Source organism: Berghia stephanieae, chromosome 14 (assembly GCF_034508935.2).
Source record: "Berghia stephanieae isolate SIO BIC M18660-M18661 chromosome 14, UCSD_Bste_1.3, whole genome shotgun sequence".
Lineage (NCBI taxonomy): Eukaryota > Metazoa > Mollusca > Gastropoda > Nudibranchia > Aeolidiidae > Berghia > Berghia stephanieae.
In genome coordinates this window covers 21,422,347-21,444,846 of record NC_088373.1, presented here as the reverse complement: position 1 = coordinate 21,444,846, position 22,500 = coordinate 21,422,347, and the positions used below count along the sequence as shown (strand labels likewise).

Here is a 22,500-nt window from a genome sequence, read left to right as displayed (position 1 = left end):
CCGTCTTTTGGTATTTCGTTATTTTTCGAAAAAAAAACAGTCATATTCATATTTTGAACAATACTTTTTTTAAAGACATATTGGAAATATTCAGCAAAAGTCCCTCCTCTCTTTTTTGAGATGTAATATTTCTTTACTCATCTCTTAACATCCTCTGTACCTCTTGAGCTGTATATTTCTTTACTCATCTCTGAACATCCTCTGTGCCTCCTAAACTGTATCCTTCTTTACTAATCTCTGAACATCCTCTGTACCTCCTGAACTGTATCCTTCTTTACTCATCTCTGAACATCCTCTGTGCCTCCTGAATTGTATCCTTCTTTACTCATCTCTGAACATCCTCTGTGCCTCCTAAACTGTATCCTTCTTTACTAATCTCAGAACATCCTCTGTACCTCCTGAGCTGCATCCGTCTTTACTCATCTCTGAACATCCTCTGTACCTCTTTGTCCATGTCTCGCCGTCTTTTCATGGCCTGGAGCAGACAGATTACGATCAGTAGCATTACTATCTGAAACAAGATGGAAAACAATTGATTATTTGCCCGTTAGTAAGCGTTAACCAATCAGAATAGTTCCTGCCATTTACCCCGTTCCTTCCCTTTTGACTATTTGTGAGGCTGGCTGAGAAAACCCGGGAAGATGCGCGAAGCTTTGATTCGAGATATGAGCCATAATCGAAGATACAAAAAGTTTCCCATAGCAACAATTTTATTCAGAAAAACAATATTATAACTAGGGTTCTAATAGACATAGAAAGAAAATTTAAATTGGTAAATGAGCAGAAAAAATCTGGTCTACACCACTGCATGCATAATACAATTTATGAAATTTGCTCATCTTTCTGGGTTTTCTCAGCCAACCACACATATATTTCCAGTCAACAAAAAGGCTTGAGCTACTCTTAGTATATATAGAATGAAGATGACGTCACTCAAGCCTTTGTTATTGTAATTTGCCATCCGCGTTTATGAGTACTACTCACTGAACTGTATTAACCTGACTATAAACGTTCATGGATACACACAGTTTTGTGTGTTGGTCCGTAATACTTCCGGATGGCAATGTTATGAGCTTCTTAGCCAAGCGCACTCTATCTATACACAAATAGGCCAGGCCAAGTAAGTGAGTATTTTTCAAAATATATTATATTGCTACAACGATAAAGGAATTATATCGTAATACACTGCATTTTTTTTAATCATTTGTGTTAAAATTGTGAGTAATGTTCAGGATCTGTGAGCCGTTTGTTTATGGTCAGCGGTTGATTTCAGGGGCAAAATATACTTTATTTTATATTTTCGAGTCAAACCGAAAGCACTGAAATGTTTATTTGACTAGCTTTAATAAAATATACGATAACTAGCGTAATTTTCAAAAGTGTAGACACTTTCGCGTATGGTGCAGCGGGCCTCAGCGGTACGGTCTTTGCTTCCTAAGCAAGAAGTACCGAGTTCGATTACCCGCTGTGTGGCCTTGAGCAAGTCAGCTTGCCCTAGCTCAATTTGCGGTGCTGCAGAGTGGCTGACGCCTGGGTTATTCCAGTCTTCCCTTGGAATGACCCTAAAGATAAATTTCCCCTGTGGGATGAATAAAGGGAATTTTAATTTAATTTAATGTTAATTGAATAACTCGAGACTCATACTAGAAGATAATAGTTAAAAGGTGTCCATGTTTACTCTCTCCGTACCAACTATAGGAAAATTGTCACATTCGTTACGATACAACCTACATTTTTCTTATTCAAATTTCTTTTGTACATCATAAAATTTAAAGAGAATGAACAGTGTGTTGTAGAATGGACGTTTTACTAAAGAAATTATGTATGGCAATAACTTTACTGTTATTGTGTTTGAGTGAAAAAAAAATATTGTTGTGTTAGTTGGGTGTGAAGTTTTGGGGAAAATCCTGAAAATGGCTGGTAAAGAGAGATTTTTTTATCCCTCAGACATAATAACATTAATATTCTTGCAATACATAATTTCTTCAGCAAAACACACTTTTCATTTTCTTTAAATATTATGACGTACAAAAGAAATCTGAATTTTTATAGTTGGTAAGAATATAGATATTAAAACAAAACAGATAGCCTGATATCAACAGGAATCACCCATGCTGTCCAAAGTGAAAAGATTAGGAGTTAATAAATACTCTTGCCCAAGGAAAAATACGAAACTGCCTGAAGTAGGGCTCGAACCCAGGATCTTCACAGTCACAGTGTAATGCCTTAACCACTCCCCCCCCCCCCACCCTTATTGAATATTGCTCTTTATAAGAGCTCGTTTGTTTGTTTGTCTGGTTTTTTTTTTTTTTTTGGCTTTAAAAAAATTGAGATTTTATATAGCTCAATATCCATTAAATATGCTCAAAGCGCTTTACAGGGGGTCCCTGACCAACAGCAACACGAAACATGTCGAAAGGGATTTGAACGGCTTTTAGGCGATATTATAATTTGTCAGACATAGACAACGTTGTTAACGGCCAGGGTCTCACTTTACAACCTGAATACGGCGAGAGAATGTGAGTAAAGAGCCTTTTCCAAGGACTCAACTATGCGCCAAACGCGAGGCTCGAACCCAGGACCGTCCGATTCGAAAGCGAGTGTCATACCACCAGACCACATAGCCGGCTTTGAGGGGGGGGGGGAGTATTTATTGGAATTTTAAAATACCTGGCATAGACAAATGACCGCGACCCCACAACTAATGTAGACGTAGTGGTCTTCCACGTATTCAACGATGGCGTCCACACACCCCTGTGAAAGACATTTAACATGGTAGAGATCAGATTGACAAAAGCTATTTTTAGAGGCAGTAAGGTATGTGTATTATACGGTAAAATCAGTTATAAATCAAAGCAAATATATATATAATATATATAATATATATATATATAATATATATAAAAAAAAAATAATAATAATATATATATATATATATATATATATATTAAAAAAATAAAAAAAAATATATATATATATATATATATATATATTAAAAAAAATAAAAATAAAATATAATATATATATATATATATATTAATATATATATATATAAATATATATATATATATATATATATATATATATATATATATATATATATATTTTTAAATAATAAAATAAAAATAAAAATTTAAAAAAAAAAAAAAAAAAAAAAAATATATATATATATATATATATATATATATATATATATATATATATATATATATATATATATATATATATATATATATATATATAAATTGCTGTATACAAATCTCAAGTGTTTGGGGGGGGGGGTTCATTCTCCTTGGACCAAACATAAAAACGTAACCAGGGTCTCATATTTTTAAACATAAATTCTATTTTTGCCATTTGAAACTTGAACATATAAAAAAAAACTTGAGCTGTTATATAGAGCAATATCCACTTACCATACTTAAAGCGCTTTACAATGGATCCCTAGCCGACAACAACATTTAACATGTAGGACGAGACATGACGCCCGTTGGGCGATATTATATTTTTTTACGGACAGAGACAAAGCTGTTTACGGCCAGGTACTCGTTTTACACCTGAGTACGGTGAGAGAATGTGAGTAAAGAGCCTTTTTCAAGGACTCAACTATGCGCCACTCGGGACTCGAACCCAGGATGAGAGTATAGGCTATGTGGTCTAGTGGTATGACCACTCGCTTTCGGATCGGAAGGTCCTGAGTTCGAGCCTCGCTCAGCGCATAGTTGAGTCCTTGCAAAAGGCTCTTTACGCACATTCTCTCACCGTACTCAGGTGTAAAATGAGTACTTGGCCGTTAACAGCGTTGTCTCTGGCGGAAAAAAAATTACAACATCGCCCAATAGGCGTCATGTCTCGTTCTACATGTTATATGTGACCCATCGTCTCAAAACGGTATTATGTCGGAACGAATCAGATGCTTAAAAGCCGAATTAAATGTTTAACTGGTCAAAAATATAAATTGTTGGCATTAGTACCCTGAAATATGGTATCCATTCTCCTCAATAAAACATACAAACTCAACAACAATCTGATATTTCTGGCCATAAATTCAATTTTCAACATCTTAACCAACCCGACTTAATACCGTTTTGAGGCGAAGGGTCACATGTGATGCTGTTGGTCAGGGACTCTTGTTAAAGCGGTCTGAGCACGTTTAGTGGATATTGCTCTATATAAAATCTCAAGTTATAGAAATTGGATCTGGGGTGTCGTGGTTATAGTGGGTTCTTGGTTAACACAGCATTGAAAGTCTGAATGAATTAAAACCGATTGTAGTTATATTGAGTATTTATTCTAAATGAGCTTTTATATAGCGCAATATCCACTAAATGTGCTCAAAGCGCATTACAAGGAGTCCCTGGCCAACAGCAACATTTTACATTTAGGACGGGACATGACGCCTGATAGGCGATATTACATTCTTTTTTTTTCGGACAGAGACAACGCTGTTAACGGCCAGGTACTCATTTTAAACCTGAGTACAGTGAGAGAATGTGTGTAAAGAGCCTTCTCCAAGGACTCAAATATGCGCCGAGCGAGGCTCGAACCCAGGACCTTTAGATCCGAAAGCGAGTGTCATACCACAAGATCACATAGCCACACAACACACACATAATATAATATATAGGATACAGTAGAAAGTAAGCACGTAATGAAGGTTGTATAGGGAATGAGATTAGCGGAAGAGTAGCGTCCCTTGATTGGACGTCACGTTACAGAGAGAACGTCAATTTGGTTTTGCGCATGCGTCTCTCTCGTCCTCGCTTTCGGTGAAGTGTCTCATGCCACTTTCACCGGAAGCGAGGACGAGAGACGCATGCGCACAACCAACATGACGTTCTCTCTCTAATAGCATTTCCGCCGGTGACGTCCAATCAAGGGACGCTACTCTTCTGCTAATCTCATTCCCTATACAACTAAGTATGGGTTGACTAGTGGCTAACGGTCCTCACTAGTCAACGTACAAAAAAACAAAGTGAACTACATAGGTAATGCAGTTTCATTCAAACTCCTTTCACCCATCCTAGGTTGATAGTGACAGTCATTGATACAGAGTAGAGATTTATCACATTCTTACTCAAGCATTCAAAGACAACGTTGCTACCGTAGCCATCGTTATGTTATAGCCTGACTCTGAAACCCAAAAAGACTGGCATTTTGACTTCTTTATTTCGTTTTTGCACCGCCAAGTGAGTTGTCGTTAGTAGTGCTCATGGAAACAAGTTATTTCAATGGTTGGACTATTTTGTGGCCAAAGACTGGCATTTTGACGTCACTTTTTGGTTAGGTTGAACTATTTTGTGGCTAAAGACTGGCATTTTGACGTCAATTTTTTTGGTCAGTGTCAGGCTATAAGTTAACGATGGCTACTCCGGTACTCGGTGGAAAAGTCCACGAAGATAGAGACAGGGTAAAATTACAGCGAAAGAGAAGCTAACGCACGAACAGACAAACACAACAGGATCTATTCAAGTTACCTTGTCTTTATTAGAGTTTCCATCTGTCGGAGATATTGCGCAATTTATGTTATTCTCCTCCGGCAGGCGTATTTGGGGGATGGAGCCAGTCCACTTGCAACACGTGATGGGCGTTGAAAGAATGACGGTGATTGGTTGGCTGGTGACACCAAGACTCCCGTTGATTGGCTGGCCTGGCAGCGTCACTTTCCGCGTCCATTCATCGGCGGATTGGAAGTCCTCGAAGTTGTTGACACCGCAACATTCAAACTGGCCGAAATAGAAAAAAAATGGGGGGAAAAGAGGAAGGGGAGGGGTATCTTTAGTTTAATAATAGATAGAACGAAGTTGACGTCACTCGGGTCTTTGTTAATGTTTTTTTTACCATCCGCATTTATGAGTAATTCTCACTAAATTGTGTTAACCAGACTATAAACGTTCAAGGTTACACCATTTTTGTCTGTTGGTCCGTTATACTTCCTAATGGCAATGGTATGAGTTTCTTGGCCAAGCGCAAACTATCTATAGATGGAATGACGTCTTTGTTATTGTTTTTTGCCTCCATTTTTATAAGAAATTCTCACTAAAATGTATTAATCAGACTATAAACGTTCAAGGTTACACATAGTTTTGTGTGTTGGTACATTATATTTCCGGATGGCAATGTGAGCTTCATAGCCAAGCAAATACTATCTATACCACTATCCAAAAGGATAGAAAGCAATGGGATTCAATGGATGTCACGTCCGCCTAGCAACCAGCAGCTTGGTTCTAAACAAAGAAAATCGGTATTTTTTATCCTGACTAGAACATTTTCACATGTCATTTGATCAGAATGTATAAAAGTCAAAACATTATCAGAATTATAATGGGGGTTTTTCCTCCTGTGGATACACTTTTATGCTCGTCGGAGAAGTATTTCATAAGGGCGTCCGCCATTGTTCCGATAGTTTAGAACCAGTTACTAAGTTATCATGCGTCAGTACGAGGGAAGTGACGTCACGACTGTTGAAGCCTATTGCTATTATACGTTCCAGGCTATGGGTGGCAATGTTGTGAGCTTCTTAGCCACACGCATCCTATCTATACCACAATCCAAAAGGATAGCAAGCCTATTATACGTTGCAGGGTATAGAAACCGGGATAAACTCCGGCTCCATGGGCCTAATGGCTCTGAAGAATAATAATAAATAATAATAAGTGACATTTGTATAGCGCGTTGCTTACCCAGTACCAACAAGCTCTAGGAGATTTACATTCATTAAGTAAATAAATAAATAAATCAGAATTTCATTCGTCTATAGTATTTCATTCATAGTGTTTTGTTGATATAGGGGAAACGCGAAACGTCCGTTTTATCTGTTTACGTTCATTAAATTGAAGCTTATATTCAATTTCACATTGTTATTTATTATTTTTAAAACAGGGATTTAAAATGTCATATAAGTATCCTGAGGTATGGCTATTTAATATCTTATAAGCAATACATATTTCTTTTAGTAGACGATGCGTTTTTCAACAGGAAACCAGTGCAACTCTCTCATCTCAGAAGACCAGAAGCAGATGATTTTTTATCTTTTTTTTTTTTTTCAATATTTAGTCTAACAGATTGCTTTGTATTACTTATAGATAGAATGAAGATGACGTCGCAAAACATGTCTGTGCCATTGGTTTTTTTTTGCCACCCACGTTTTGGGCGGGTCCGAGGACCAATTATTGGGCATGCGGCCTTTCAGACGATTGTGTCTTGATCGCAGTCTAAAGATTGTAACCCGGTCCTTTCTATTAAACAGAAATAGAACTAAGTTGCGCGGCTATGTAGTCTTGTGGTATGACACTCTCTTTCTGATCGAAGGTCCTGAGTTCGAGCCTCGCTCGGAGCATAGTTAGAGTCCTTGGAAAAGGCTCTTTACTCACATTCTCTCACCGTACTCAGGTGTAAAATAAGTACCTAGCCGTTAACAGCGTTGCGAAAAAAATAGTAATATCGCCTAACAGGCGTCATGACTCGTCCTACATGTTAAGTGTTGCTGTTAGCCTGAGACCCCTTATAAAGCGCTTTAAGGACGTTTAGTGGATATTGCTCTATATAAAAAGCTCTAAAAAGCTCAACTAAGTTCTTTTTTTTTGTGCGAGTGAAGTGCTGTGCCGACAAGGTGGTGAAGGGGTCCCCTCGTTAATCACTAATTAATTACTAACACACGCCCCAACTATCACAAATATGCAGTTTGAATTTGGCCTAAGGCGGTACACGGATGTCTCTGCATGTCAGCGTGTTCACTCATTTAAATCGGTTATGACCTTTTATCCTGTCTTTCAACTCAGGTAGAGATGAGTATCAAGCTAACCGGATACTGCATGGGAAGAGGAAGTCAAACTTATTTATCGGAATGTAGACGGTAAAAAGATTTTTATATATGATAAAATTGATTTTTTGTGAAGTATGCTTTTTGTTTTACTTTTCTATAAAATAATTAAATCTAGTACTATGGAACGACAATGTCTATAAAACTAGGGTTTATCCCGATTTCTGTAGCGTTAAAAAGTGAGCTTTAATTGTTTGCTACCATTTTAATAGAGCGCTTGTTTGTAGATGGTATGCACTTGGCTAAGAAACTCGCAACATTGCCATCCGGAAGTATAACGGACCGACACACAAAACTGTGTGTAACCACGAACGTCTATAGATAGAATGCGCTTGGCCAAGGAGTTCACAACATTGCCATCCGGAAGTATAACGGACCAACACACAAACTCTGTGTAACCATGAACTTTTATAGTCTGGTTAATACAGTTTAGTGAGAACAACTCACAAACACGGATGGCAAAAACAATAACAAAGGCCTGAGTGACGTCATCTGCATACTATCTATTGTCTGGTTAATACAGTTTAGTGAAAATTACTCATGAGCTCGGATGGCAAAAATAAACAATGACGAAGACCTGAGTGACGCCAACTTCGAACTATCTATAGGATGAATTTTTCATTAATTTTTCTGGGCATTCAAGGCAGGCTAATTTATGGTTTTGTTTTTAAGGGTTTTACGGCACTTCCAACACGTTTAGGTTATATCAGCGCATGTAAAAAGGAAGAAAATTGGATAGTAAAAACATTCTAGATGTACAATTAAAAGGACTTGAATAAAAAGTAAAACAAAGAGGAATTGGTTCAAATAGGAAATAGATTTAGATTCCAAGAGCACACTATCAGTGTACTTAGCTTAAGATCACCTAAAAGTCTCATCCATACACCAGCACATGTCCCCACTAAGAGGAATACACTCAAATGATTACAAATCATTTGTTAGAAATAAAAATAATAACAGTGCATAACAGAGAGATGATGTACAAGGAAAAAATATGATCACCCAAGACTATAGCTATGCATTTGACTGTTTCCCTCCCAACCAAGGATTTCGGCCAGGGTCAGAGAAAAACTTAGTAATCTCATTCCAAGACAAAGACAGAAAGTAATTGGAAAACAGATACAAGGAGATAGAAGACACAGCGAGTACCTCCTTGCCCACTATGGGAGGTTGGTAACACCACCCAGTAGGTTAATTTATAACTATTTATTCAATAGGGAAGAACACTCGTGACATCACACCTTCTACTTTTCCGGTTCCAAAATCTTTGGAAGTGTGTATGTAACCAGTCCTTCAGAGAGGACTAATAATGAAAAGGTTACATATTGAATCATAAGGTGGCAGAATATAGATAGTTCGAAGATGACGTCACTCAGGTCTTTGTTATTGTTTTTTGCCATCCGCGTTTATGAGTAATGCTCACTGAACTGTATTAACCTGACTATAAACGTTCATGGATACACACAGTTTTGTGTGTTGGTCCGTTATACTTCCGGATGGCAATGTTATGAGCTTCTTAGCCAAGCGCATACTATCTATACAGGCAGATTCTAAGGATAACGGGAACGTAAAAGAGCGAGGATGGATGATCTTTATTGACGACCAGCACAGATTGATCGAAGATGACGTCACTCGGGTCTTTGTTATTGCTTTTGGTCATCCGCGTTTATAAGTACTTCTCACTAAACGGTATTATCCAGACTATAAACGTTCATGGCTACACATAGTTTTGTGTGCTGGTCCGTTATACTTCAAGATGGCAATGTTGTGAGCTTCTTGGCCAAGCGCATACTATCTATACATTTTTGTTTAGACTAGAAAATAAGATGTCATCACTCTTGAAACCAGAGGATCAATTACACAAGGTATGTATCCAGTCCTCCGAAAGTAGGGGTTTTACACTTCCATTGATATTGGAACCAGTTGTTTTTTTTGACACCACACTGTTGTTCCCTATTTCCAGCGCCTAGCTCATGGCGACATAACACCGTTTAGAGTTGGTCTGTCACACATTTACATCGATATCAGTTTTTATTTTTTGAAATCGAAAAATAAAATATTGAAAGAGAAAGTGAAAACTACTCACAACGACCATGAGGACATTCCATCCAGCGCTGATGACGTCAGTTCCGTTGATGCCCTCGTACCGGTCTTTCAACGATTCCAGTAGTGGCTTTCGTACGAAGTTTGTAATCTAGAAAAAGAAAAGGGGAAAAAAAGGTAAAACGCGACCCTTTCACTTGTAAGGCTATGTGGTCTAGTGGTATGACACTTGTTTTCGGATCGGAAGGTCCTGGGTTCGAGCCCATAGTTGCGTCCTTGGAGAAGGCTCTTTTCTCACATTCTCTCACCGTAATCTGGTGTAAAATGAGTACCGGGCCGTTAACCGCGTTGTCTCTGTCGGAAAACAAGGTGTCATGTCCGGTCCTACATGTTAAGTGTTGATGTTGGTCAGGGGCCCCTTGTAAAGCACCTTGAGCACGTTTAGTTGATATTGCACTATATAAAAGCTCATTTTTTACACCCTTGATCAAGTGAGTCCAATAACGAGACTTGAAGGCGGCCATGAACCAATTCTTAAAATAGAGGAAGACTACCAAAACTGGGTTGATGACATACATTTGGAGGTGTAGGAAGAATGGGCATGATTTATATTAATTTTCCATGTGCTCGAGGTCATAGGTCACATTGCAAAATGGGCTCAAAGGACCTACATAGTGAAAACTGTTCACAGCTTTTGAACTATCGAACATTAGGATTGGTATTTTGTTCAGCTTGACACATGGATATGTTTACAACTTTCATAAACAAAGCAGCGTGTTTACATTTGTTCAGAAATGTCCAATCGTTGGACAGCAACAAATCACGTGATTGATGACTCGGTTGGACGAAGACATGAATATAGATAGAATGCGCTTGGCCAAGGAGTTCACAACATTGCCATCAGGAAGTATAACAGACCAACACACAAACTCTGTGTAACCATGAACTGTTATAGTCTGGTTAATGCAGTTTAGTGAGAACAACTCACAAACGCGGATGGCAAAAACAATAACAAAGGCCTGAGTGACGTCATCTGCATACTATCTATAGATCGCTCCCATTCATAGTCAACCCCCAATATCGAAGCTTACTTAATGTCTCAATCCTCTCCATATTATTATGTTTGCGTTGAGAATTGAGCTAAAGCACAACTTCTGGCTTGTTGAACTACAAGAAGTCGGGAGACCGACAAAAAGAAAACAAATCGTGAGTTTTATTCAACAGTTCAACCAATGAAATAACTTGCTTCCAAATAATGACGTCAAACTATCTAAAGTCTGAGATAATTTTAGTGTCAGGCAAAATTTTAACGATGGCTACGGTCCAACCGAAGCCATTGTTATGTTATAGCCTGACACTGGCATTTCGACGTCATTATTTGGTTTTTGCACCGCCTAGTGAGTTGTCGTTAGTACAACTCACGATTTGTTTTCTCTTGTGGCCAAAGACTGGCGTTTTGACGTCATTTTATGGTCAGTGTCAGGCTATAAGTTTACGAAGGCTACGGTATAATCAGGCCTATAGTTTACAAAGTCACGGTCCAACACATACCTCAACTTTGAAGGCGGTGGCGGCGATGACAACAGCAATCTCCACCAGGATAGTGAACACAATGATGACAGCATACTGGTGATATAGGAAAAAGTATATTCAATGATTAATAAAACATATTTTTTTACAATAAATAAATAAACACAAGAGCATTCATATAACTCAATATCCACTAAACGTGCTCAAATCGCTTTACAACAGATCACAAGCCAGCAGTAAAACTAAACTTATAATATTTTTTGTCCGGCGGTTAACGCCCAGATACTTATTTCACACCTGAGTAGGGTGAGAAATGTGAGTAAAAAAAGCCTTTAACAAGGACTCAACTATCTACCGCTCAAAGCGGGACTCGAACCCAGGATCTTTCGATTCCAAAGCGAGTGTCATACGACAATATAACACAGCTGCATATAACATAGTACGCTTGATTCCTGCAATGGTTAAAAAGTACCAATACACAAAACTATGTGTAACCTTGAATGTTTATAATCTTATAATTTAGGGGAGGCCTTCCGAAAGCCCCTCGTGCTAAGGGAAACAGCCCAAATATTCCCATAACTAACCCTAAGAAAATATAAAACCTAGTACCTTTAACTTACCCTAATAGTAATAGGAAAAAAAACACATTATTTTTGGTTTATTTTTTGCGTTCGACTCATGACATGAAGATCCAGCTTATGAATGATGACTAATGAACGGAATGGTTATCAATATCACAAATCACAAACCCATTTCAATAGCCGGCTATTGTTTTGGGCAGGCGAGGGTATAGAGATAGCATGCGCTTGGCTAAGAAGATCACAACATTACCATCCGGAAGTATGACGGACCAGCACACAGAACTATGTGTAAACATGAACGTTTATAGTCTGGTTAATACAACTGAGTGAGAAGTACTCATAAACGCGGATGGCAAAACCAATAGCAAAGACCAGAGTGACGTCATCTTCGTTCTATCTATAGATAGTTCGAAGACGACGTCACTCAGGTCTTTGTTATTGATTTTTGCCATCCGCGTTTATGAGTAACGCTCACTGAACTGTATTAACCTGACTATAAACGTTCATGGATACACACAGTTTTGTGTGTTGGTCCATCATACTTCCGGATGGCAATGTTGTGAACTCCTTGGCCAAGCGCATTCTATCTATAGTCTGGTTCATACAGCTGAGTGAGAAGTACTTATAAACGCGGATGGCAAAACCAATAGCAAAGACCAGAGTGACGTCATCTTCGTTCTATCTATAGATAGTTCGAAGATGACGTCACTCAGGTCTTTGTTATTGATTTTTGCCATCCGCGTTTATGAGTAACGCTCACTGAACTGTATTAACCTGACTATAAACGTTCATGGATACACATAGTTCTGTGTGTTGGTCCGTTATACTTCCGGATGGTAATGTTATGAGCTTCAAGCGCATACTATCTATACAACATGTTATACCTGGATACCTTTGTATAGAGCTTTTAGACTTGGTGTTGTCTCCTTTGCTCCTCCTCATCTATTAATGATTGGACCAATTTTTATAATTGAACTTGTTTCCTAGGATGTTTTAAAACAAATGAAAGAAGGAACTTTTTTTCATCTAGAATTGTAAATAACTGGAATAAACTGCAAGAAACCACAGTATCAGCAAAAAATTTGAATAAATTCAAAGCAGAGTTGGAGATAAGCAACACCCTAGGAAACAAGTTCAATAATAAAAATTGGTCCAATCATTAATAGATGAGGAGGAGCGAAGGAGACTATACCAAGTCTAAAAGCTCTATACAGAGGTATCCAGGTATCCAGGTATCTCCAACTCTGCTTTGAATTTATTCAAATATTTTGCTGATACTGTGGTTTCTTGCAGTTTATTCCAGTTATTTACCTGCTGTCGGGCCTGAAAACTTTCTACTTGGCTTCTGAATAGTATTTCACACAAATGCCCTTTGACGGCCACCAGTCTAAGCTGTAAACTTTAAAAAAAAAACTACGGAAATCCAACATGGCGGTTTGTTGTGAAAGTTTTCGCGAGGTATGTGTAGTGTAGGTAACCTATGAATGTTGTTATGTTGAGATGCACTTTGTTCAATCATGGTGCTGGTTGGTGCAGTGACTGAACTTTTAGTGTGTAAGATAAAAATCTAAAAAGGTGTGTAGGATAAAAAAAAAAACACAACCAGACTCGCAGAAATAATATAAAAATGCATGAAATCATCGGTCTGCTTCGACTGCGGATCGAACCTGAGGTTTCCTGATCATCGGACTGGAACCCTCGGGGCAGAAGATCAAGGGGAAGGCCACGAGGAACATGGAGAAGAATTAAAGAAGCTGATATTCTCTTGATAAGACATGGAACGAGATTTTTTAAAAAGCTAGCTCATGATAGAGAAGGATGGAAACTGTTTGTGGCCTATACCCTGACCCAGGGTGAAAAAGGCAATGATGATTTATAAAGATAATACAGTTAAGTGAGAATTACTCATAAACGTGGATGGCAAAAAGCAATAAGAAAGACCCGAGTGACGTCAACTTCATTCTATCTATAGATAGAAAAAAGTTGACGTCACTCAGGTATTTGTTTTAGCTTGTTTTTGATTGATCGTTTTGGGGTTTTCTTTGCCATCTATGTTTATGAGCAATTCTCAATAAACCGTATTAACCAGACTATAAACGTTCAAGGTTATATAATATAGTTTTGTGTCTTGGTCCGTTATACTTCCGGATGGCAATGTTGTGAGTTTCTTAGCTAATAAATAGAGGTGCCTAAATGAGTCAATAAAATGGAGATAAAGATAAAGGGAGTAAGTATGACTCATGAATGAGTCTCTCTCTCTCTCTCTCTCTCTCTCTCTCTCTCTCTCTCTCTCTCTCTCTCTCTCTCTCTCTCTCTCTCTCTCTCTCTCTCTCTCTCTTTCTTTCTTTCTCTCTCTATTTCTTTCTTTCTCTCTCTCTCTATCTATCTATCTCTGTCTCTCTCTCTCTCTCTCTCTCTCTCTCTCTCTCTCTCTCTCTCTCTCTCTCTTCCATTGCACACACAAAGACACACACATTTACACACACACATACAAACATTTACAAATTTTCACCTTTTTTATTATGACAATCTAATTTAAAACTATATGTATTTTGTGTTTACTTGAAAAAGGCCAAGGGCCGAAACGTCGTTTGTTTTGTGTTGTTCATTCATGAATCAGATTTATTCCCTTTATCTTTATCTCCATGAGTTTCTTAGCCAAGCGCATACTATCTATAGATAGTATGTACTTGGCTAATAACTTCACAACATTGCCATCCGGAAATATATCTGGCCAACACACAAAACGGTGTGTAACCTTGATCGTTTATAGTCTGGTTATTACAGTTTAGTGAGAATTACTCATAAACATAGATGGCAAACAAACAAAAATCAATCAAAAACAAGCTATATATATATAGATAGAATGAAGTTGACGTCACTCGGGTCTTTGTTATTGCTTTTTGCCATCCACGTTTATGAGTAATTCTCACTTAACTGTATTATCTTTATAAATCATTATGGCATTTAATGAGAATTATTCATAAACGCGGATGGCAAACAACGATAACAAAGACCTGAGTGACGTCATCTTCGAACTATCTATAACTGAAAAGCATATACAGACTTACAAACATAAGAAAACAACGGATTTTCCCGATCCCTCCACAACAGCCGAAGAAGCTAACGACGATGAAGAAACTGCCGAGAGATAGAAGACCCAAGGCGAGGGGACTGAGGTAGACGCTGAGGTCAAAGTTGACGAGGTTACCGTTTGACCCCGCAGATCTCATGAAGGACAACGTACCTGGGGATAAAGATATTTAAAAAATAATTTTAAAAAATTGAGCTTTATATAGCGCAATATCCACTAAATGTGCTCAAGGCGCTTTACAAGGGGTCCCTGGTCAACAGCAACATTTCACATGTAGGACGGAACATAACGCCTGTTAGGCGATATTACAATTTTTCGGACAAAGACAGCGCTGTTAACGGTCAGGTTCTCATTTTACCCCTGAGTTAGGTGAAAGAATGTGAGTAAAGTGACTTTTCCAAGGACTCAACTATGCGCCGAGCCCGAGGCTCGACCCCAGGACCTTCCGATCCGAAAGCGAGTGTCATACCACTAGACCATAGATATAAAGTATCCATCAAAATAAGTTGTATGGGAATATAATTTGCAGCTCTGAGGTCCGAATACAAAATACACCAGCAACCCTAGATATTTCCAACAACAACAAATTTGTGACCCACCGTATCAAAGCGGTATTATGTCGAAAAAGAATTCCCCCCTCCCAAACCCCCTACTAGAACAAGAATACTTGGGATGTAGTAGCTTATGGAAGGTCTCCCAATAAGAACATAAAGTTGTTTTGTAGAAGCTTATTTGAGTTTTAAAAATCCATTTTTCTGCTAGTTAAGACTACGATTTTGGAAAAATACTGAAAATTCGTGGTAAGGAAAGAGTTAAAGCACACTATTAACTAAACGTGCTCAAAGTACTTTACAAGTGGTCCCTAGGCAACAGCAACGGGAGACCTTCCATAAGCGACTACATCCCAAGTATTCTTGTTCTAGTAGGGGGTTTGGGAGGGGGAGAACTTTTTTTTAAAGTCTGCCCCCTCCCAAACCCCCTACTTGAAGTTCTAGTGTAGGGGGGTTGGGAGGGGACAAACTTAAAAAAAAATAAAGTTCCCCCCCCCCCTCCCAAACCCCCTACTAGAACTAGAATACTTGGGATGTACGAGGGCTCTTTCATAATTAACCGAAAATGCCTGTAAAATCTGCGTTTTTTATGCTATCAACAAAATTCTTGCACGTGTTCATACCTTGACTCGTCCTTCATTTCTCTACGTAACAGCCAAGTCTGTCGACACACTTCTGCCAACGCCGCACCATGGAATAGATACCCTCTCGGAAGAAATGTCCGTCAAGGTTTTGTAGACATTTCCGCACATGGTCAACAAGCTCTTCATCGACATCAAAGCGCTTTCCTGCCAGCTCACGTTTCAGTGGCCCAAAGAGGTGATAATCAGATGGTGCGAGGTCTGGACTGTGTGGTGGGTGTGGCAAAATCTCCCATTCATATTTCTCTAGCCAACCTTGCGTCACTCGTGCTGTGTGGGGTGTAGCGTTGTCGTGTTGCAAAATGACCCCGTTGGTCAACTGCCCTGGGCGCTTTCTGCGAATGGCCTCCCTAAGCTTGTCAAGAGTTTGGCAGTACCTTGCAGCATTGATTGTTTCTCCAGGTTGTAAGGTTTCGAACAGAATAACACCACGACTGTCCCAGAAAACAGCTCCCATTATTTTCTTTGCTGACCGCATGACTTTGAATTTCTTCGCGACAGGTGAGGATGGATGTTTCCATGTCATCGAATCTTGCTTTGTTTCTGGGGTGCAGTGGTGCAACCAAGTCTCATCACTGGTGACTATGCTGTCAAGAAAAGTCACGTCGTACCCTAGAAAGTCTCCGCCGGCGTTGGCAGTATGCCCGTGAACCCTGCGTGAGCTTTTGCTTCTTCTCAAAAGTTCCCTGCAGATGTCCAATCTTTGTTCTTTATGATTGTCTGTCAATTGCTTAGGAACCCATCTTGTGCTGACTTTTCTGTAGCCAAGTTCATCAAATACAATTCTATGGGCAGAAGTTTCCGAAATTTCAAGACTGCTTGCGATTTCATGAAGTTTCAACCTCCTGTCTTGACGAATAAGCTCATCAACTCGCTTCACATTGTCTTCTGACGTCGCAGTTATCGAACGCCCTCTCCCTTCCCTGTCTGTCAAGTCGGAATGGCCGGCTTCAAACAAATTACACCAGTGATAGACTTGTGTACCTCTTATAACATGCTCACCATATACACTCTGAAGTTTTTTTATGAATTTCGGTAGGATTCAGACTTTTGGCGTTCAAAAAACGTATGACAGCTCTGATTTCCTCCTTTGACCAAGTTTCAAGGTGGGTCGCCATCTTTAAAATCGTCTAGAAATTCATTGTGCAAAATGATGCACTTCATAATTTCTGGGAATATCCGTAAGGAAATAAGGAATATCATGTCGTTTACAGAATTAAAAAATCTCCACTGGTTGCTGAGCAATGGGCATTTTTCGGTTATTTCTGAAAGAGCCCTCGTAGTAGCTTATGGAAGGTCTCCCAAAATACTGAAAATTCGTGGTAAGGAAAGAGTTAAAGCACACTATTAACTAAACGTGCTCAAAGTGCTTTGCAAGTGGTCCCTAGTCAACAGCAACACTTAACTTGTAGACCGAGACAAGACGACTATTAGGCGAGGGAGACCTTCCATAAGCTTCTATATCCCAAGTATTCTTGTTCTAAGAGGGGGTTTGGGAGGGGGGAAACTTTTTTTTACAGTCTCCCCCCTCCCAAACCCCCAACTAGAACAAGAATACTTGGGATGTAGTAGCTTATGGAAGGTCTCCCTTAGGCGATATAATATTACAATTTTTATTCGGACAGGAAAACTCTGAAAACGGCCAGATACTCGTTTTACACTTAAATGCGGTGAGAGGACTCAACTATGAATATGCGCCGCTCAGAGCGGGACTGGAACGCAGGACCTTCCCATTCGTAGGCGATTGTTTTGGGAGGCCTTCCGAAAGCTCCTACATCCCCAGTATTCTTTTTTTTAATAATGTTATAGTAGGGGGTTTCGGAGGGGGGAAGCATTTTTTTTAAAGTCTCCCCCCTCCCAAACCTCCTGCTAGAACATTATAAAAAAAGTTTGGTACTGCCGCAAACCCGGGGACCCAATAATTTAGGTGGTTTGGGAAGTGGGGGGGGGGGACTTTAAAAAAAAAAGTCTAATATTGGGTTTGGGAGGGGAGAGACTTTTAACAAAATAAAAAAAAGTTTCCCCCCTCCCAATCCCCAAAAATTATTTGGGTCCCCCGAGTTTGCGGTAGTACCGTTATTTTTCCCCCTCCCAAACCCCTACTAGAACATTATATATATATAAAAAGAATACTGGGGGATGTAGGAGCTTTCGGAAGGCCTCCCATTGCCTTACCTACCACTAGACCATATATCCAAACAAAGTTCATTCACTATGGATTCGATTCGATTGGATTGGATTGGATTGGATAATTTCTTGTTATTGTAAATACCTGGGCCCTGGGACTGGAACATCTTTCCACCTTAACTCATTTTCAAACGACTTTTGAAGTTTCTGGAAAGATTGGGGAACCTTCCATAAGCTACTGCATCCCAAGTATTCTGGTTCTAGTAAGGGGTTTGGGAGGGGGGGAAACTTCTTTTTTTTTAAGTCTCCCCCCTCCCAAACCCCCTACACAAGAACTTCTAGTAGGGGGTTTGGGAGGGGAGGGGGAGACTTTTTTTAAAAAGTTTTCCCCCTCCCAAACCCCGACTAGAACAAGAATACTTGGGATGTAGTAGCTTATGGAAGGTCTCCCGAATTTTTTGGAAAGATTGAGTTTAAGAGGCCTTTCAGAGCAACAGAGTCCAATAATTTGGCGGTCACCAAACTGGGGATCTCTCTCAAAGGCCATCGTGGAGTCAAGATTGTTTGCTTTGAACTCGGAATAATGTGTTCACATGTGTTACATATGTAAGAGGCCTTCCGAAAGCTCTTACATCCCGAGTATTCTTGTTTTTATAATTTTCTAATAGGGGGTTTGGGAGGGGGAAAACTTTTTTTTAAAGTCCCCCCCCTTCCCAAGCCCCATACCAGAACAAGAATACTGGGGATGTAGGAGCTTTCGGGAGGCATTCCTTATTTTTCCTGCACCATCAATGTTTTTGTCTTACCACTGCCGCGAACACATTATCTCATTCGTCTGTAGTGTCTCATTCGTCCAGTTTTGTTGATAAAGGGGAAATCCCAAACGTCCATTTTATCTGTTTTCGTATATTAAATTGAAGCTTACATTCAATAATTTCACATTGTTTTTTATTGTGTTCACATAGCAAAACGGTTGGTGTGACCCCAAAAAAACTGTGTTCAATGATGATGCTGGTTGGTGCAGTGGCGGAAGTTTCATTGCCATAATTGATAACAATGTGAAATTGAATGTGAGCTTCAATTTAATATACGAAAACAGTTTTTTAAAAAGGATGTTTCGGGTTTCCCCTTTATCAACAAACCTGAAACGTCCATTTTATAAGGGTTGTACGGTGCTTGCAACGCATTTAGGTTATATCAGCACAGTAAAAAGGAAGCAAATGGGGTAGTAAAAAGTTCTAGAATTACAATTAAAGCACCCAAGAGAAAGTAAGACAAAGAGGAACTGGGAACAGATAGGGATCAGATGTAGATTCCAAGAGCTTACCACCAATGTACTTAGTTTGAGATCACCTATAAATCTCATCCGGACACAAGCACAAAATCCAACAAAGAGGAATACACTCAAATGCTTACATGATATATTAAAAATAACAAATGTACTAATACATAACAGAGAGATGATTACAATGAAAAAAATATTATCTCCCAAAACAGTTGTTCTGGTATATCAAATTGAAGCTTACATTCAATTTCACATTGTTATTTATTTCTTCGAGCTTCGAGCATAAACATTCTACATTGCCATAAATTGTAATGTAAATGTTGCTGCTCGAAGCTCGAAGAAATAATTAACAACGTGAAATTGAATGTAAGCTTCCATTTAATATACGAAAACAGATAAAAATGGACGATTCGAGTTTCCCCTTTATCAACAAAACAGGATGAATGAAACACTGCAGACTTAATCAATTGCGCACCTTTTATAAATATCTATTGTTCTATTTTAATCCGTGCTACCTTACAAAGTAGGAGCATATAATTTCTTCCCCATCAATGTTTTTGTTTATTCACCTCAACAACGACATTTTCACAGATGTTACAGTGAATGACATAATCAGTCGGATGGTGAAAAGGTTTGAACTGAGGTATTGTTACAGTGAATGACAAAATCAGTCGGATGGTGAAAAGGTTTGAACTGAGATATTGTTACAGTGAATGACAAAATCAGTCGGATGGTGAAAAGGTTTGAACTGAGATATTGCCAAGTTTAGTTAGAAAGTCAATTTTTATCAAAAATTAGTTCTTGTCATAAATGATTAAATCAACCCTTTTGTACATCTTTGGGAAATATCAAAGATTAATTTCACTTCTAAATATTTTTTACAGCTAGTCAAGTTGAAAAAGTATGAAATTTGAGAAAAGTTGCTGGATACCCTTCCCATACATCTGACCATAATTTCATGAAAAATCACCCAATTTATTTCAAATAAAGATTAAAATGCTCTTGGGAGCATATTCGTTCAGAAAATGCAAAAAGAATCAAATCCAAAATTTTCACCTTCCGACTGATTATATCCTGCACTGACACATATTATCTCCTTCGTCTGTAGTGTTTCATTCATCCTGTTTGTTGATAAAGGGGAAATCCGAAATGTCCACATTATCAGTTTATGTTTATTAAATTGAAGCTTACATTCAATAGTCTTCAACAGTCGTAACGTCACTTCCTTCCTAATGACGTATGGTAACTTAGTAACACTGGCTCAAAACTATCGGAACAATGGCGGACGCCCGTATGAAATATTTCTCCGGCGAGCATAAAAGCGTTTCCAGAGGGGAAAAAAAAACACATAAATTGATCATGTTTTGACTTTTACACATTCTGATCACAAGGCATATGAAAAGGGAATGAAAAGTTCTAGACAGCATGAAGAATAAAAAGTAATGATTTTCTTTGTTTAGAACCAAGATGGCCGCCGTTGCCAGGCGGCGTGACATCAGACTACTGAATCCAATTAGCGTGCGGCTATGTGGTCTGGTGGTATGACACTCGCTTTCGGTAATATATCAAACGAAGAAAGATAATGTGGACGCTTCTTGTCTCCCCTTAATCAACAAAACACGACGCATGAAACACCAAAGACGAATGAAAGATATAAAGGTTAATCACCTTTACCACGCCACTCTCGCATGTCTCGTCGTTCGTCCTTTGTGCTCTCTCTCTCTCTCTCTCTCTCTCTCTCTCTCTCTCTCTCTCTCTCTCTATCTCTCTATCTATCTATCTATCTATCTCTATATATCTATCTCTCTCTATCTATCTATCTATCTATCCATCAATCTATCTATCTATCTATCTATCTATCTATCTATCTATCTAGCTATCTATCTATCTATCTATCTATTTATTTATTTATCTATCTACCTTTGTATCTATTTATCTATCTATCTATCCATCCAACTAACTCATTCATCCATTCATGAACATATCTACTAATTGAATCAAATACATTTTACTGTGACTCACTGACCTGAAAGTTCATCTATGACGTAATCCTCAAAACTACTGGATCCAAATTTGATGAGGCAACCAAAGATGAAGAAAATGATGCCAATGATCTGATAAATGGAATAGACAAAAAATATATAATATAATATATAATAATATCACTCGCTTTATTCATCCCATAGGGGAAATGTGTCTTTATGGTCTATTCCAAAGGAAGACTGGAATAACCCAGGTGTTCACCTTTCTACCTATCAAAGAAAGAAAACTACAACACGCAAGAAGCCTGGTGCGAGGAATGGAAAAGGAATAAACCAACAGGAGGGGGACTAATTGAAGATCCCTGTAAAAGTCTCCCAGGTCTACAGGATCAACCAAGAAAATACTGGGTAGCTGCAAATAGACTACGGTCAAAACATACAAGAACAGCTGCCAACATGCACAAATGGGGGCTCCAAGAATCACCAACATGCCCAAAGTGCAACCAAGCACCACAAGATGCAAACCACCTCGTACTAGATTGCCCAGAGACAAAACTAGAAGGGGGATTTGAAGCCATCAACAATGAACAATAGGAGTGCGTACATGAGTGTGTGTGTTTGTTTGTATGTGTGTGATTGTCTGATAATGACTGTTTTCATGTTTACATGTGTAATTACAGTGACAACGACATGAGCACATTGAATGGAAGCTGTGGAATGCCAATTAACACAATGTGTCATTGGTGCTTTGTTTTCCTTTATCTGATTACACACATTATATAATGTCTATCAGAGTATCTAATTTGTGATTACACATCTATAGTTAAACCATGACACAACACAC

At 38.7% G+C, this 22,500-nt stretch overlaps 1 protein-coding gene across 3 annotated transcripts in view; it reads right to left on the bottom strand.

The window, feature by feature from the left end:
* Positions 1 to 22,500, bottom strand: part of LOC144960190 (tetraspanin-18B-like) — a 30,292-nt gene that overhangs the window by 1,832 nt on the left and 5,960 nt on the right. The window contains exons 2-9 of one of the 3 annotated variants that reach the window (XM_078893228.1): positions 21,701 to 21,788; positions 15,048 to 15,223; positions 11,417 to 11,491; positions 9,909 to 10,016; positions 5,478 to 5,726; positions 2,671 to 2,754; positions 373 to 511; positions 1 to 230 (exon numbers count right to left, since the gene is read on the bottom strand). The exon at positions 1 to 230 is cut by the window's left edge and continues 1,832 nt beyond it. In XM_078893228.1, the coding sequence (XP_078749354.1) occupies positions 416 to 511; positions 2,671 to 2,754; positions 5,478 to 5,726; positions 9,909 to 10,016; positions 11,417 to 11,491; positions 15,048 to 15,209 (774 nt within the window). In that variant the 5' untranslated portion in view covers positions 15,210 to 15,223; positions 21,701 to 21,788 and the 3' untranslated portion in view covers positions 1 to 230; positions 373 to 415. Of the gene's footprint in view, positions 512 to 2,670; positions 2,755 to 5,477; positions 5,727 to 9,908; positions 10,017 to 11,416; positions 11,492 to 15,047; positions 15,224 to 19,195; positions 19,391 to 21,700; positions 21,789 to 22,500 lie in introns of those variants that run through there. The other 2 variants (XM_078893226.1, XM_078893227.1) reach the window with 2 other exon arrangements.